A 16744-nucleotide genomic window follows, 5' to 3' on the forward strand; every position below is an offset into this window, starting at 1 on the left:
ACATGTTGTTTTCTAAATTTATAACCATCGATAAGTAAGGCGGCATTCCCTCGATTTGTAACAAACTTCTCAATTGTGGTCATAATGTTCAGATGACGCTAAATAATTAAATTTCGACTGCAGAGTTATTTATATAAATATACTCATTCTGATTACATAGTGAGTGAATTCTGTTGATTAAAACTCATATATCGAACCATACCTGGCTAAATCGATAGGTAGCGTTATCAATGAGTTGTTTTGGGCTGATTTAATATGTAGCGGCAATGATCGGTCGAAAATCTGAAAAAATGTAGCGGTAATGAGTTAAAATTTTTGGAAATGTAGCGGTAATGTTGACCTCCCGAGATATACATGTAACCCGGTGAGCTTGAAACAAAGAAACAACAGATTCCGACACATCTGTCTCATATTATAATTTTAGACATTTTTTGTATATCACTTGAAAAAGACATTAATGGTTATTTAACAGAAAGCTCTATGAAAAACGTAATGACTTTAACTTTTCAATCATCAGCTTCCCTTACTTTAATATGTAGCAATATACCTTCATTACCTGCACAAGTTTAAATCTCTCAGTTGATTCAATACACAAAAGCATGCTCTACGTATGAACAATTTTCTAAAACGAGGTAAATTATGGACAGACAAATTGTTGAAACAAGAATTTCAGCAGTCTCGTTTAAAGTAATCTTTTCGTAAGTTCTGTGGTCGATACAGACAGACGTTTTTTTCATACAAATTTTTTGGCCATTATATACAATGTACACACGGAACTGTCGACGGATTTTCCATTATTTCTCGATCATAAAAAGGAGCACACGACGGGTGTGAACAGTCGGCAGGGGATGCTCATTCCTACATGGCACCTGATCCCACCTCTGATTTTTTGGAGGTCCGAGTTTGATTTGCTTTAATTTTGTATTCTTGATTGGACTTTTGAGCTTAAATTCAGTTTGTTATCTCCATATATTTAAAATAATAGTAATAATCGAAGCATAAGCGATTTCAATGCTTTATTCGCCTATGTTTTCGTTTTTTTCTATTGATTATAGTATTTGATCAACAATACGTACTAGTATGCAAAATGTAGGAAATCTGTAAAAAAAAAAAATGCAGATAACTAAACAGCGATCAACAAACATGCATGTAAACCAACAATAAAATTCTGTGAACAGAGCATAAACATTCCAGAGATTAGTTCGAAATATCTGACGTTTTCCAGGCTTTTTTCTGATTTTGATATTTTACATGCCAGGGACACGTTTTTCTGGCATGTAAAATATCAAAATCGAAAAAAAAGCCTGGAAAACGTCAGATATTTCGGACTATCCAGAGGTGGGATCAGGTGCCTAGGTCGAGTAAAGCAATCCTTGTTGTCCGATCATACCCACGGTGGGCCCTATGTATAGATCAAAAAGACGGAACATTCTATAATCAATTTTAGTACAAAAACAAAGGCCAAACAATAATATTAATATGAACAAGTGAGTCAATATAATGGCCAAAGGAATACATATAGGTTGAATTTCCTAAAAAGGTCATTTTAATGACCAAACAATTTACGAAATGCTGACTCAAAACGAGGTTGTTGAAATCCCTGTATCATCAATTTATGTGCGAGTAGCTAGCCTCAGTCATTTTAGAAATTGATCATATTCGGAGCATGCGCTCGAGTTTCAAATAAACTGAGAGACATAAACATCATATACAGGTGGTAGCGAAACATGACTACATAAATAAGGAAAGTAGAAAGGTGCCTCGTTTGTCATACAATTTAATCTTTTTAGATTGCCGTTTTCGGCTTTGGTAAGTAAAATATCCGAATATAAAACGAATGTGGCAGAATCTATAGTGTCAAGTTCATTTAAAGTCAAATGGGAAATGTCGAGACAAAATAGGAATTGAAATAACTATTTGATAAGACGTTGTCAATATAGGCTATCTGAATGTCCAGTTGAAGGTCATTGCATATATTTTTCTTCTTCTAATTATAATGTAAATGTTTTTCATGAATTCTATTTATATGGGAATAGAAAAAACAGTTTGGATAATAAAGGAGCGCAATTAGTACCCAATGAAATTCCACAGTTTTCTGAATGATTTTGTCTCCAAAGTCTGCATGAATGTTGGGAACTCCAGCACTCTTTACTATCAACTTCTGTGTACTTAGATCGTGTAAAATCAGAATAAAAGTATATGAAAAATGTGTTATGGTTCTAGCATACAACGGGGTCCTTATAATGATATCATTCTTTGCTTGTAATGCTCACTATGATAACTTTACTGTACTAAGAAGAAATTCTACATCAGGAAATTCAGTTTATACATTGTATGCAAGTTTCTCTTTCTCAGGATAAAAATTACATTTCATAGCTTACTACTTTTAACATTTTAGACAACAAAGGTGATCCGTTTGCCTAGTCCAGCAAATGCTCAATAAGAATCTCTTTCTCTTCTCTTTATGAAATATACACCATAGGAGAATTAAACTTTTGACCTACTGATGTGCAAATCAGATAAAAATTCCCAAAACTTAAGTAGAAAGAATTTAAAATCGCCTATTTTTATTTAAATTCATTAATAACAAACCCAGTGACTTTAATAACCTTTTGAAAAAATGAATATGAGAGCTGTTCGGAACTAATGCCATAAAATTGAACCCGCTTGAGATACATTAATGAATTTTTCAACGTTTGATAAACATCATCTTTTTTTTATTTATTTGATAAACTATACAGTGTTAATTTTATTTTTTAATAAATTGTTGATGTTTTTGAAAGCAAAGGTATGTCCAGGCGGCACAACTTCGAAGATTACGTTTTTTCTATCCATGTGTGACTGAGAAAAACCTTTTTTTATATGAGCATTTGTCATCCAAAAATTCCGTTAATTCACTCATGTACCATGACAAAATTGTACCGTAAAATTTGAAATTTTTACCCCATTCTTCAAGTTCTTTGAAATTTTTTAATGAAATGTCCAAAGGTATTTTCCATTTGTAGTAAAGGTGTTCAAAGTTTGTCACGTCGAGAAGTGACGTTGATCATGTGTGATAGATGTTGAAGTCCAACAAGCAAATATGCTGTTATGATCAATTTGGATCTTTTATGATGTATAGATCCATTTACAAAACTATATGCATTGAAATTAGCTGTTTATGACATTGTGCGATCAAATAAACAAGACCAATTTAAATCTTTGACTCCAAGGAATCTCAGTAAGATGTGTATGAGGTAGAAAACGTGGGCATGGAGAAACAATGACGTCATGAAACTAAATGGCGACAGCACCAGGGGATCATTTAATGTCTTTTTTTTATTTTAAGGTAATTTCATAAATATGCAAGTTATCAAGATAAAATGTTCAACATTTTTTTTAACTTTTGTTGTTTTATGTTCCTTAAAAATTTTATAAGCATAGATTACATTGTATTAATTTTATCACATCAGTCCACAAACTTTTTGAACTACCCTCGTACAATCATCTCTCACAAAGCCACTAAAATAAAACATTAAAGTGCTTATGTGGGTTACAGATAATCATTTTTTTCTGCAATTTTCGCAATTACTTATATTTAGTAATTTTGTATAATTATACAAAACAATGCAAAATAAAAATTAAAAACTCTCTATCCCCCCCCCCCCCCCCCAACAACAAAAGAACTAGAAATAGGTACTGGTCTTCCGATATTAGCTTCAAGAGAATCACTCTATTTTGAAACAGGATGGGTACCTTTGAAAAGTCGTCGTTACCAATCTAAAATGATTACAATGTTCAAAATTAATTATTGTGATGTACCGGAATATATACAAGATATAGTACCAAAGAAACGAGAACACACATCAAGATACAATACACGAAATAAAGATCAATTAACTATCCCAAGAGGCAGGTTAGAAATATTTAACAAATCGTTTGTACCTGATGCTGTTAAAAAATGGAATTTATTGAATACAGATACAAGGGAAACCATCTCAGTCAATTCTTTTCGTAAGATTATAAGTGATAATAATCCTAAAGCACCATCATATTTTTTGTTTGGTAAACGTATTACTAACATTATTCATACTAAATTAAGGCACAACTGTGTATTGAACCAAGACTTATTTAAACGTAATATTATTGATAATCCTTATTGCTCTTGTGGCAAACAGGAAGATGCTTATCATTTTTTCTTTGTTTGTAAAAAATACCTTAATGCTCGAAGTAATCTTTTTGACTATCTTTTTCGACTTGATGTAGACATCATAAATGTACACCTACTGCTTTGGGGCAACGAAAATCTTTCAATTGAAGTAAACATTGGCATTTTTGCCGCTGTTCACAAATTTATAAATGAATCTTGTAGATTTAACTAGATATATTATTGACTCTTATTTGTACAAGTTTTTTTTCTACCTTTTGCATGACTATGTGTTTATGTTAAGGAGAAAAACTAGTAAGTTGTTAGAACTTGTTTCTTATCCTTTTGCTTGTCAATAAAATATGTTCAAAACAACAAAAGAACTATAGTTTGGTGAACTTTTCTGGTTCTTTTTATTTCAAAGATGATTTGTTGGAAAGTATAAAAGCTATAAAACATTGTGTATATCAGGGCAGAGTTACTATAAAATGATTTTGTTATTGCACTTGTAACATCACTAGAGTTCTTCCTTTAGCAGGTTATCCTGATCTTTTAGAACTTCCTCTGTAATGTCCTCTAAGTATATTGGCAGTTTATCACTGGCACAACGGAATCCTAAATTCATGGCAGAGCTGTCTGGTGTATTCTGACTCCTAGCGTCACATCTATAGCGGTAACAGTAATTCTGTAAAGACAACATAGCGGTAACAGTAATTCTGTAAAGACAACACAGTGGTGACAGTAATTGTGTAAAGACAACATAGTGGTAACAGTAATTCTGTAAAGACAACATAGCGGTAACAGTAATTGTGTAAAGACAACATGGTGGTAACAGTAATTCTGTAAAGACAACATAGCGGAAACAGTAATTCTGAAAAGATAATATGATAACAGTAACAGTAATTCTGTAAAAGACAACATAGCGGTAACAGTAATTCTGTAAAAGACAACATAGCGGTAACAGTAATTTTGTTAAAGACAACATAGCGGTAACAGTAATTCTGCAAAAGACAACATGATAGCGGTAACAGTAATTCTGTAAAAGACAACATAGCGGTAACAGTAATTCTGTAAAGACAACATAGCGGTAACAGTAATTCTGAAAAGACAATATGATAGCAGTAACAGTAATTCTGTAAAAGACAACATAGCTGTAACAGTAATTCTGTAAAGACAACATAGCAGTAACAGTAATTATGTAAAACAACATAGCGTTAACAGTAATTATGTAAAGACAACATAGCGGTAACAGTAATTCTGTAAAGACAACATAGCGGTAACAGTAATTCTGTAAAGACAACATAGCGTTAACAGTATAATTCTGTAAAGACAACATGATAGCGGTAAAAGTAATTCTGTAAAGACAACATAGTGGTAACAGTAATTCTGTAAAGACAACTTAGCGGTAAAAGTAATTCTGTTAAGACAAAATAGCGGTAACAGTAATTCTGTAAAGACAACACAGCCGTAACAGTAATTCTGTAAAGACAACATAGCGGTAACAGTAATTCTGTAAAGACAACATAGCAGTAACAGTAATTCTGTAAAGACAACATAGCGGTAACAGTAATTCTGTAAAGACAACATAGCAGTAACAGTAATTCTGTATAGACAACATAGCGGTAACAGTAATTCTGTATAGACAACATAGCGGTAACAGTAATTCTGTAAAGACAACATAGCGGTAACAGTAATTCTGTAAAGACAACATAGCAGTAACAGTAATTCTGTAAAGACAACATAGCGGTAACAGTAATTCTGTACAGACAACATAGCGGTAACAGTAATTCTGAAAAGATAATATCAATCACATAGCAGTGACCATATATGTAAAAAAAACAACAGAGCAGTAAAATTAATTCTAAAATAAAGACAACACAGGGGTAACGGTTACGGTATTCTGAAAAGACAACATAGCAGTATTGGGCAAGAGTAATTCTGCAAAGACAACATTACATCTATAACATTGACAGTAATTCTGAAAAGACAACATCTATAGTGGTAATAGTATTTCTGAAAAAAAAAAACCCATCACATTTACAGTTGGTAGCAGTAAATCTGAAAAAACAGTATCACATCCACAGTGAAATCTTAATGCCTGCAGCAGTATCAGAAATTTTGAAAAGTCAGCTTGTTTAGCAATAAATATCTTTTTGTAAAGATACTACAGCACTGAAATAATCGTAACTAATCCCCCTCGTTCCAATGATTTAAAGAACCTGATTATAGAAATCATCACCATTTCTGCTAATTACATTCAAAGATTCAGGGAATCATTTAATTAATACAGCCTTCCAATGTCATCTCCATAACTGCTGCCATTATATATGATACATGTACACTGTACATGTATATCTCCCCCAGAGTCAGACATATTTTAAATACAGTCACGTACTTCTGTTTATTAATTAAACATTGATAATTTTTCTCTATAGTGTAAAATAAAATTGTAACAGCTCTGACAAATAAACTTACTTTATGACACATGAAGGATCCTCCTTTCTTCACTTTATCTGTTCCAATCCTTGGTCCCTTCTGTAATAAACAAAGGACATAATAAAGTTTTCATATCCTGTATGTTTCTCAACTAGGCTAGTTTTCTTTTCTTATAAAAAAAAAAGACAGAGAAAAAAATTGTAAGAAATAAAATAACAATCCTTTAAGTGTTCTTAACAAACAGGGTTTATTCTGTAGGTTTGAATGGAGGGTAACAGTGTATTTTACCTGGATAAACATAATATGATTTTTTGGGAGGAAGAGATTGGGTAAGGTTAAATCCTTTGGTGAAAGAGAATATTAATCATTAACAGGTGTTGGTTTTTCTTTGAAGCCAGGTGAACTTACTGGATTTTTCTTGGGTGTAGGAGTAAATTTGGTCTCCCACCAGTCCTGTGTCCACTCCCAAACATTTCCTATAATATTCTTAACACCAAAAATGTTTTGTTCTGGAAATTCTGTTACCTTTAAAAAGAAATTTTACAGAATAACAACAATAATGAAATGTTGATGTACCTGGAGAAAGAGAGAGAGCAAAACATTTGGGTCATCAAATTGAACAAAATATATAAGATAATTAACAAACAGTTCTCAAGCTCAAAAGTACATTCAAACAAGACAAATCAGGCGCAGAACAAACATGGATTTCTAGAATTTTTAACTCGTTAATAAAATTTTAGAAATCTTATAAAGATAGAAAATTACAAATTTGAGTATAAAGTATGAAAATTCACATTGATCTCATTATTTGTTAACTCTTAAAGATAATACTATTTTTATTAATTCTATGCATAAAATGAATTGTTTATGGATAAGCTTACTCACAGGAGCTGTGGTGTGGTAGCCATCGTTGGCCGTGTTTTCTGAGGGAAACTTTCCATGCCAGATGTTCATCCAATGTTTCCCTTTGGGTTCCTCTTTATTTCCCCAGGGGAAAAGCCTGGAACACATACAGTTCTTTAAAAACTACATGATTGCTTTGAAGAAACTTATAAAACAAAACTTAGATTTCTGTGCATGTTTTGCTTCATTTGCATAAGATGAAAATCAATTTTAATTTTTATCAAAATGACATGAACAGTGGAAGGTTTGACCTTGACTGAAGATTGCCTTTACAAGCACGCTCAAACTCTGCCTCAGTTGGTAATCTCTTCCCGGCCCACTCACAATATTTCACAGCATCATTCCATGACACGTGTACGACTGGATGGTTCATTCTACAGGTAAATAGAAAATACCGGGTACTTATATAACTTTAATAAGGGTATTTTCTGTGTATCTTAATTGATATCAAATTATGCCAAAACACAGTTATTCCTAAATCATTTAGACTTTTTTTGTGATTATCTGATTAGATAATGACAGCATTATCTTTGAAACCTGTATCAGGTAAAATTGAGTGATTACTTGTCTTCAATGGATGAATCTGGCCCCTGAGGATGTCTCCAATCTGCACCATTCACAGGAACCCACCAGGGGGCTGCAGCAACCTATGCAGAGAACATAGAAAACATGTTTTATTTAGTAATTGATCAATCTATAATTTTTTCCTACAATCATGATATTCTGATTAATGAAAAAAAAAAACACCATGACCACATTGTCAACTAAATATGCTTATTCTTTGTGTTCCCTTTACATGGCTTTTCAAATAAAGAGAAGATTAACATTGAGGGAAAAATACTACTTACAGATTGTGTTACATTCTTTAAAGTTTCTTCACTAACATATTTCTCCAGACAGAAGGAATTTCCAAACTTTTCTGCCTACAGGAAAATAGGTTTTGTTATTTTAAATAAATCAAACTACGCATACAAGTCAAGTTCATTAACTGAAGGACAGGGGAGCAATTCATTGATGAAGTCAATTTACATCAAGTATAAAGTTAACGTAAATACTTCCCAAATATAACATTATAAGCAGACAATATAATACAGACCTTCAGTTGGCACATACCTCTGTCACGTAATTTGTTTCCTCTACGAATCTCTGAAACTCCGCATTGCTAACTTCATGTTTATCCAGATAAAATGAATCCACTGTCACCTTTCTGGCTGGGTTCTCTCCATCCACAGGGAAGATGGGATCATTGGTCCCCATCGTAAATGTCCCTCGCTCTATAAATACCATCTCATTGGTCCTCGCAAGATCATCAATGTCAATAATTTGTTCCTCAGTTTTATCAATGGAAGGTTCTTTTTCTGAGTATTTTGAAGAATCTCGACTGACGGAGCAGCCACACCCCTCTTCTTTAGATCCACCAGCACACTCCTCAGATTCTCCGTTACAGGTCGCACTAGATGGACTCAGGAAGAGTGAAAGTAGAAATAAACAGACGACAAACTTCTCCATTTCAAGTTCCGATTTGGGAGGCTTAGAAATGCTAGGAAATAATTTGATGGCACATGATGTTATCTTCCTCAGCAACAAATCTGTATCCTATTCAACAAGTTTTTTTTTGGTTTTTTTTGCCAATTTTGGATCTAATCAAATGTCTCTGATCTAATCAACTTCCACCACTAAAACTAAGCTAGTACAAATCCCTTAGAAGCATTTAAAAAAATCACAGGTCAAATTTAAACGTTAAATACTTCCTTCCAGATAAAAACTCAATATAACATCAAGTCCAGTACGATCATCTTTATGAAAACGTCATCATTCCGGTTTGTGAACTTCCACTGAACTTGTCAACCATTGACTTTTTTTTAAAATCTACTTTCAGTTTCCAAATTATAATTAGTTCGCTCATCATGATCAAATGCGAAGTAAACGATATTAAGGAGATAAAGGTACTAGCCTATCTTAAATATCAAAGTTGATCACATGCGATCAAATCTGAAAGCTGTTAAGAAAAAGAAAATATATGTTACATATGGACTGAATATGATCTTAAGAATAAGTTTTGATCGACTTCCCATTTCTCATTTTCACGTGGATTTACTTTCAGTTTCACTATTTCTTTCACATAACTCAAGAACTAACAAATAACATGAATAATGCGATGGTTATTGAAATTTAAAAGGAAAGATTTTCACATCATTAGAAATTTTAATCGTCATCAATTGTGCTGTACAAAACCCGGTGATGTAAAAAATGTGTGTGCTGAATTGAGCAGAAAGTTTCAAAATGTTGGGATTGAAAAAGAGGAATCGCATTTGTCTGCAGAATATATCATTGCACATGTACTGGGCAAAAAGATGGTAAGTTGAAGCGGACAGCTAATTCATTTCTTTTTCACTTTTTGTGTCAGAGATTCGTCTAGACCACATGTCCAACGCAATCTCTTGATTTAGCTATACATGTAGGCCAGGTCCAGTACAATCACTAGATTTAGCTACGTAGGTAGAATTACCTATGTAGCTTTATTAACCTACCTCAGATAGCTTTATTTAGCTATTTCAAGGTGAGTTCTCAGAAGTTTTCTTTTTATTAAAAAGAGACAAAAAGTCGCAATTAAATGACTCTTGATATTTATACTAGGGAGGCTTAAAAAAACAATCCAAAGCAGAGATAGTTTATACAATGCTGCGTTTGGACAATTTAGAGCAAAACATGTAATTCCATTGTTTGGTTAACTGTCCTCTCAGTGAGGCATGACTGAGTATGATTACTTCACATTGTGCTGAATAATTACCGACCTATTATTGTGTTAACTGGAACTGGACTTCTTTGTCATTTCATTCAAGGAGTAACTGTTCTAACTGTCATACATAGCCCCAAAACTTTCAGAACTTTGATTGCAATTGCGCAGAAAAAGACGTTTTTCCAAGAGGGATTTTTTCATGAGTTGTTTTCAGATGAGTTCAAAGTTGAAAATGATCACTGCATCAAAATGACATTAACAGAAATAAATCAGTTTGGTAGCTAAATAAAGCTACCTCAGGTAGGTAAATAAAGCTATGTAGGTAAATCAAGCTACGTAGCTAAATCTAGTGATTGTACCAGACCTGTAGGCCTAGATTTAGCTTTATAAAGTAATAGACCGTTTCACGATAACTGCAGTACTGCTCTCTTGCAGGGCAAAATGATATATTTTGGTGAAATATGACGTAAAAGTAATTGTTCAATATACGTCATTTAATTATCTCTCAACAAAAACTTCGCCAAACATTATTATTTTGCCCTGCAAAAGAGTAGTACCGCAGTTACCGTGAAGGAGCTAATTAACAGTGATTAAGAAAAGCTTGATTAAGCTATCTTAGCACAATTTTTTTCGAAGATGTGTTATTTTTTCTGCATGTACAAAAAAGTCGCACTTTGGTGCAGTGATAATATTCAACCACATGGGGGCAATTGTGTTGAGAAAATAAATCAGTTAGAAAATTAGTACCTCTGAGTGTTTTTTCTCCAAAGTATTTATTTTCTAACTGATTTATTTTCTCTTCACAAGCCCATGTGATTCAACTATGAATTCTTCTGAATACTATCCTTTTACAAATCACTCACCAAATTATGTCTCCTTGTAAGACTTTGTACTCAGACCACACAGTTACTTCTTGAATGAAATTATAAAGTAGGTCAGTTACGGTCAACAGGATAATTGATTGGTAACAGCACAATGAGAACCAATCATACTTATCCACACCTCACCGCACACAAGGCAGTGCACAATTACTCAAACAAATGAAAATTCATCTTTTGCTTAAAAATATTCAACAGCTGCAATATTATAGAACTATCTATGATTTGAGTTGTATTTTTGATAGCCTATATATACACATATGATATGAATAGTCAAATACTTGCAACTTTTTGTTTATTTCTTACAAAAAAACAATGTTTTTGTGTTGTGCTGGAGCTGTAGATGTCAGCAGCTAATAAGAGCAATATTTTAAGTCTCTACCAATCTCACTGATCAGATTATAAGTATTCAAGTATTCAAACAAGATGATATAGTTTTGTGGAGACTTCTGTGTAAATTTATGAATGTGAGTAAATTTTTATGATGTAAACATTAGGCAAAGACAAACATATGTAATATTAGAAAAAAAAAAACCCAAAATAGTTTGAAATAAAGCTTAGGCCTTTGTTTTGTACATTGTATGCACTTGTTTCATAGGTTTGTTATCATGATTTTGGCAATATATATTTTTTATATAGCAAAGTACATGTCTCCAATCATTTACTACACAGTCTATGAATAAAACTGTGATAAGTTTTCTTTTAAGTTATCACAAATTATTTTAAATATACAGTCTTTTGTTAGATAATTCTTTCATTGTCCAAATCAGTATTAAAGGCATCGATATATTATTTTTCAGTTTCACCAAATTCCAAAGAAGCAGATAATAACTGAAACACAGATAGATAAAATCAAACAACTTGCAATGAGGCGTTTGCAAAGGTGCATGAACTTGGTGTCTAGTACATGTACATGTATATTGATTTTTCAACTAATATGGTGTTTACCTGCAAGCATAATGCTATTCATTGACAAAATTAATCTGAGAAATTGTTTTCATTACATGTAAATCTTACCAACTGAAGAATGCCAGTACAGTATGTGATACAGGAGTGGGATTTCCATGAGTTCACAATTAAATTATCCCCACCAGTCCTCATTCCTAGGCCAGAAACAGAGGTAGGTATAAATATGTTTTAAAAGTGCCCCCCTCCCCAAAGATGCTAAATTACTTCATCTGTAGTGTTACTATTTAAGAGCTTTTTCGCTTTTGTGCAGAGTATGAGAAGTATTATTATTAATATTATTTCATGTTTTCATTTCTGTCAGATAAAAATAAATGCAAACATAAAGAATGACTAAATAATTATTCACACATTTATTTTTAGAAATTTGGAGATGATAAATTAATTGAAATGCCTGTCGATTTTTTTTACCAGTGTATTCTGCAAGTACATGTATACAAATAATCCCATGTACTTTAAATCTTTAATCATTTTATCCCGCTACCTGAGTATACTTGTGTAACAGGAAAGGAGAAAATGAAAGGCTGGTTCGGGAATCAAACCTGGGACCCCTGCATCTCCAGTCAGGTGCTCTACCAACTGAGATATCCAAAATAGGCTTTGCCTGCTGCCCAATCCCATTCACTTTGTGAATAAAATTTTGTATAAATAAAAAATTTGTACGGTATGTTAAAGGCCATCATAATACATGTATCATGGAATGGAATTAGAAATTTCTTGGTGAATTTTGAAGGAACTGGTCCAGCATGTAATACAAGACGTGGAGGAAAACATGACAAGTCAGAAATTCCTAGAAGTTGGCTGTGGATCAGGAGCAGTAACTCTGTGTTTACTTGCTAAGCTTCCATTGGTATGTAAAGTGCTATTCCTTATCTAGCCATGAGATTTGATTTGTTACATAAAGCAAACTTGATGTAAATTTCCACAATACAAGCTTGAGTCAGAGCAAATAAGGTAATATGCATATAGTTTTCCTTATCATAATTTGCAAATAAAATGACTTGATACAACAACGTAGAATGATAAACAGTATGAAACACAGGTGATTGAACTTGGGATTACAGGGAATTAATATGGTTAAATAGAGAATATATTCTTTATCAGGTCCAATGAATGATGTGAAAGGAAACACAAAAGGTTGGAGTCCATACATTCTTCTATACCTTAAGGTGTATGGAATAAAAAACATAGGTAATCAGAGATTACAGAGCTCACCTCAACAAATGTTGTCTTTAAGTAAGGCAAAGTCACACAATTACCCAACAAAAAGTGTACATCCAAAAATGCAAAATTTATGCAATTTTGATCTGATACTTTGGAATAGACCTATATAAAAACTTCAAACTAGTTCTTAATTACAAAAATGTGATCAAAATCCAGCATCTGAAGCAAGTTTAAGAGTTTTCATCCCTTGATGCATCATTTGGGCAAGTTTGATTTATTTAAGCCTTATAGTTTCTTGGTGATAGACCTGCACCCATAACTTTTACCTGGTCCATTATCTGGAAAATGTATGTCGAATTCAGCATCCATTCAGCAAGTCCATTAGTATGCATCCTAAGATGTATCATCCATGCGAGTTTGCACAACATAGGGCTAATAGTTACTTAGAAATGAAACCTGCATAAAAATTTTACCTCTTCACTCATCCAGAAAAAAATGTAGGTCAGATTCAGCATCTGAAGCCAGCCTGGTAGAATGCAACCTTAGATGTATCATCCATGCAAGTTTGGTCATTAAAGAGCTCATCGTTCCTTGGAAATGAATCCTGCATCAAAAACTTTAACCTGTTCACTCATCCAGAAAATGTAGGTCAGATTCAGCATCCGAAACAAGTCTGGTAGTATGCATCCTTAGATGTACCATCCATGAAAGTTTGGACATTATAGGGCTCATTGTATCTTGGAAATGAACCCTGCACCAAAAACTTTAACCTGTTCACTCAACCAGAAAATGTAGCTCAGATTCAGCATCCGAAGCAAGCCTGGTAGTGTACATCCTTAGATGTATCATCCATGCAAGTTTGGTCAACATAGGGCTTATAGTTACTTGGAAATGAGACCTGCACCAAAAACATTAACCTATTCACTCAACCGGAAAATGTAGGTCAGATTCAGCATCTGAAGCAAGCCTGGTAGTGTACATCCTTAGATGTATCATCCATGCAAGTTTGGTCAACATAGGGCTTATAGTTACTTGGAAATGAGACCTGCACTAAAAACTCTAACCTGTTCACTCAACCAGAAAATGTAGGTCAGATTCAACATCTGAAGCAAGCCTGGTAATGTGCATCTTTAGATGTACCATCCGTGCAAGTTTGGTCAACATAGGGCTTATAGTTACTTGGAAATGAGACCTGCACCAAAAAACTGCACCAAAAATGTTAACCTGCTCCAAAAATATTAACCTGGTCATTCCTTTGCTGAAATTGCAGCATCTGAAACTTTGACTGGTACAATGAAACACATTAGAAGCATCTTCCATGCATGTCTAATCAATATAGGACATAGAAGTACTTAAAAAGAAAACTGCTCCAAAAAAAACTTAACCTTAACCTGGGACGCCGACACCGACGCCGAGGGTATTACATAAGCTCCCCCAACTTCGTTGAGGTGAGCTTAAAACCTTTGAAAAATCCCTGTACAGCTTTGTTTGATGTTGTATATAACTAATATTTTATTTTGTTAAACATTTTTCAATTTGAGATTTTTGGATTTTAGATTTTACATGCTATTCCTGTAGATATCAGCAGTGGCCTGTGATATCAGTGACATTGCCTGTCATCTTACAATGGAGAATCTTACCAGATATCAAGTACAGGGGAGAGCTAATATCCTGAATGTGGACTTCAGAAGGCAAGGTTTGTACACAAATTATTACAGCTCAATATCCTGTCCTTCTGGTCACTGTGTCATAACCTTGACCTGTATTTGATTACGATATAGTGATTTATGAAATTAGTACTCAGTTGAATATGAAATAAAGATTCTTTTTTCTTTCAGAGAATATTCAGCTGATCTCAGGGTTGGGTCCATTTGACTTCATCATTAGTAATCCTCCATATGTACCCACTGCAGACATTGATGACCTTGACCCAGAGGTCAAAAGGTAGAAAAATTAATTTATTAAAAAAGAGTCAACAAGGATTACATTTGACAGAAACATCTATTTATTAAGTTTTAAATCATATGAATGTGTTGGAATTCTTGAGTTATTATTAATGAATATCTGCAAGAACACATAATTTAGAATCATAGCAAACATGCTTACATCAAGTATGTTTTAGTAAATAGTCTTTTTCATCAAGTACATCATTCTGTAAAGCAACCAACAAATGAACAATTGCTAAATATATTGAAGTTAGTATTGTAAACTTTTAACAGTGCTTATCTGATGTGCCTTTACAAGAAATAATTCTATTATTCTTGTGTGCTACAGATATGAAGACAAATTAGCATTAGACGGTGGTGAAGATGGTCTAGATTTTATCAGACATTTGTTATCTGTGGCCCCCATGTTACTGAAGAAAGGAGGGTAAGAGCTTTGCTGAACACCCCCCTCCTAGCCTGTCTGACACACATTTAAATTTTTTTAGGATAAGGCCACACCAATTTAATTTCTTGTTCGTCGGACATTTGATGAAAAAAGTACGAGCGGGCTAGCGGTTAAATAATAATAATATTACTTTTTTGTGGGCAAAATGTTTAGGCAGGGCGTGAAAAATTTCGAGCGGACAATTATATTTTTTCTGATTTGCAGAGTAAGTAGATTAAAAGTATGATATAGAACAGAAAACAGCACAGAATTCCCATGGTGCTGGAATTTTAAATTGATATTATTTAATTAGTTTAGTTTAAATAGGAGAGCGCCGGTCCGACGAACAAAATATTTTATTGGTGTGGCCTAAAGAATGTTTATGCTTTTACATCAAGACTGGAGAATAAATTAATTTTTTTGTTGTTCCAGGAAACTTTGGATGGAGACAGGTATAGAACAGCATGAGAAAATTAAAGATTTTATCACAGATCATCCTGGAAAAGAATTGGAGTTTGTCAAATCCTTTGTAGATTTCACAAATAGGTATGTAATAAATAATAGATTTTATATAACAGGCATAAATAAAAGTTTACTCCCTGTGTATTCCTAATGGAGACAATATGCCTAATGATTGTAAATCTCACTTTACTTTTGAGGAGGAGGTACGAAAGTCTTTTTTTTTTACTTTGAAGTATTTTGGTTTTATTTGTAGAGAGCGATTTTGCCTTTTACAGAAGGATTGAGGATTTTCAAAATCAAATTTTGTAAACAAGACAAAATTTAAACAAAATATACTCTATATTTTCAATGTTTCTGCCAAAATTTATTTTAATATCTATATTTGTACATGTATTTATATTTTACAAATGTTGTTTAATTTAGTAAATTTTTTTCAAATGCCATTTTATTTTTTTCCTATCTAAAGTATAAATCTAAAAAATAAACTAGTAAAAAGCTGAAAAATTACTGAATACGAAAAGCAAGGGAAAGTGTTAAATGTATTTGAGATAAAAATGAGTAATTAGAGAATGAAAAACAAGATGTGTTTGTAAAACTCTGCTGCCTCATATGGCAACATAGCAAAGGTTAATCTTTCTCAAATGCACTTCTCAAATATGTTGGTACCTAAAGTAAGGCCTTTTCACAAGAAATACAAAT

The 16744-nt window shown here is 33.1% G+C and overlaps 2 protein-coding genes across 4 annotated transcripts; one reads left to right on the top strand and one right to left on the bottom strand.

The window, feature by feature from the left end:
* Nucleotides 1-4515: 4515 nt before the first annotated feature.
* LOC134255218 (formylglycine-generating enzyme-like) lies at nucleotides 4516-9284 on the bottom strand. 2 transcript variants are annotated; one of them, XM_062737730.1, is made up of 8 exons: nucleotides 8579-9274; nucleotides 8314-8388; nucleotides 8030-8112; nucleotides 7717-7839; nucleotides 7448-7562; nucleotides 6971-7087; nucleotides 6602-6661; nucleotides 4516-4811 (listed from the first exon to the last, which is right to left on the bottom strand). In XM_062737730.1, the coding sequence occupies exons 1-8, from the start codon at nucleotides 8972-8974 to the stop codon at nucleotides 4644-4646; spliced, it is 1137 nt and encodes a 378-aa protein (XP_062593714.1). In that variant the 5' UTR covers nucleotides 8975-9274; the 3' UTR covers nucleotides 4516-4643. The 2 variants fall into 2 exon arrangements, with proteins under 2 accessions (XP_062593714.1, XP_062593713.1); XM_062737729.1 differs by lacking the exon at nucleotides 4516-4811 and adding an exon at nucleotides 5532-5915 and having other exon boundaries at nucleotides 8579-9284.
* A 299-nt stretch (nucleotides 9285-9583) lies between these two features.
* On the top strand, nucleotides 9584-16459 carry LOC134255221 (MTRF1L release factor glutamine methyltransferase-like). Of its 2 annotated transcripts, XM_062737734.1 has the most exons (9): nucleotides 9584-9822; nucleotides 11884-11966; nucleotides 12110-12203; nucleotides 12783-12899; nucleotides 14792-14909; nucleotides 15052-15157; nucleotides 15488-15583; nucleotides 16016-16129; nucleotides 16299-16459. In XM_062737734.1, exons 1-9 carry the CDS (start codon nucleotides 9619-9621, stop codon nucleotides 16327-16329), a joined length of 963 nt encoding a protein of 320 aa, XP_062593718.1. In that variant the 5' UTR covers nucleotides 9584-9618; the 3' UTR covers nucleotides 16330-16459. The 2 variants fall into 2 exon arrangements, with proteins under 2 accessions (XP_062593718.1, XP_062593717.1); XM_062737733.1 differs by lacking the exon at nucleotides 16299-16459 and having other exon boundaries at nucleotides 16016-16260.
* The last annotated feature ends 285 nt before the right edge of the window (nucleotides 16460-16744 follow it).

This window comes from Saccostrea cucullata, unplaced genomic scaffold (genome assembly GCF_032062105.1).
Source record: "Saccostrea cucullata isolate Sc308-1 unplaced genomic scaffold, CSIRO_AGI_Scuc_v1 ctg127, whole genome shotgun sequence".
Taxonomy (NCBI): domain Eukaryota; kingdom Metazoa; phylum Mollusca; class Bivalvia; order Ostreida; family Ostreidae; genus Saccostrea; species Saccostrea cuccullata.

Bases quoted from the DNA above. Each gene is read 5' to 3' on its own strand.
- LOC134255218 (XM_062737729.1), bottom strand. From the start codon at position 8,974: ATGGAGAAGTTTGTCGTCTGTTTATTTCTACTTTCACTCTTCCTGAGT. The intron at 8,113-8,313 runs GTAAGTAGTATT...TTCTCTGCATAG, and splicing joins TAAAGAATGTAACACAATCT to GTTGCTGCAGCCCCCTGGTG. The intron at 7,563-7,716 runs GTCAAACCTTCC...TATGTGTTCCAG, and splicing joins AAAGGCAATCTTCAGTCAAG to GCTTTTCCCCTGGGGAAATA.
- LOC134255221 (XM_062737733.1), top strand. From the start codon at position 9,619: ATGCGATGGTTATTGAAATTTAAAAGGAAAGATTTTCACATCATTAGA. The intron at 11,967-12,109 runs GTGCATGAACTT...TACCAACTGAAG, and splicing joins GCAATGAGGCGTTTGCAAAG to AATGCCAGTACAGTATGTGA. The intron at 12,204-12,782 runs GTAGGTATAAAT...TGAATTTTGAAG, and splicing joins TTCCTAGGCCAGAAACAGAG to GAACTGGTCCAGCATGTAAT.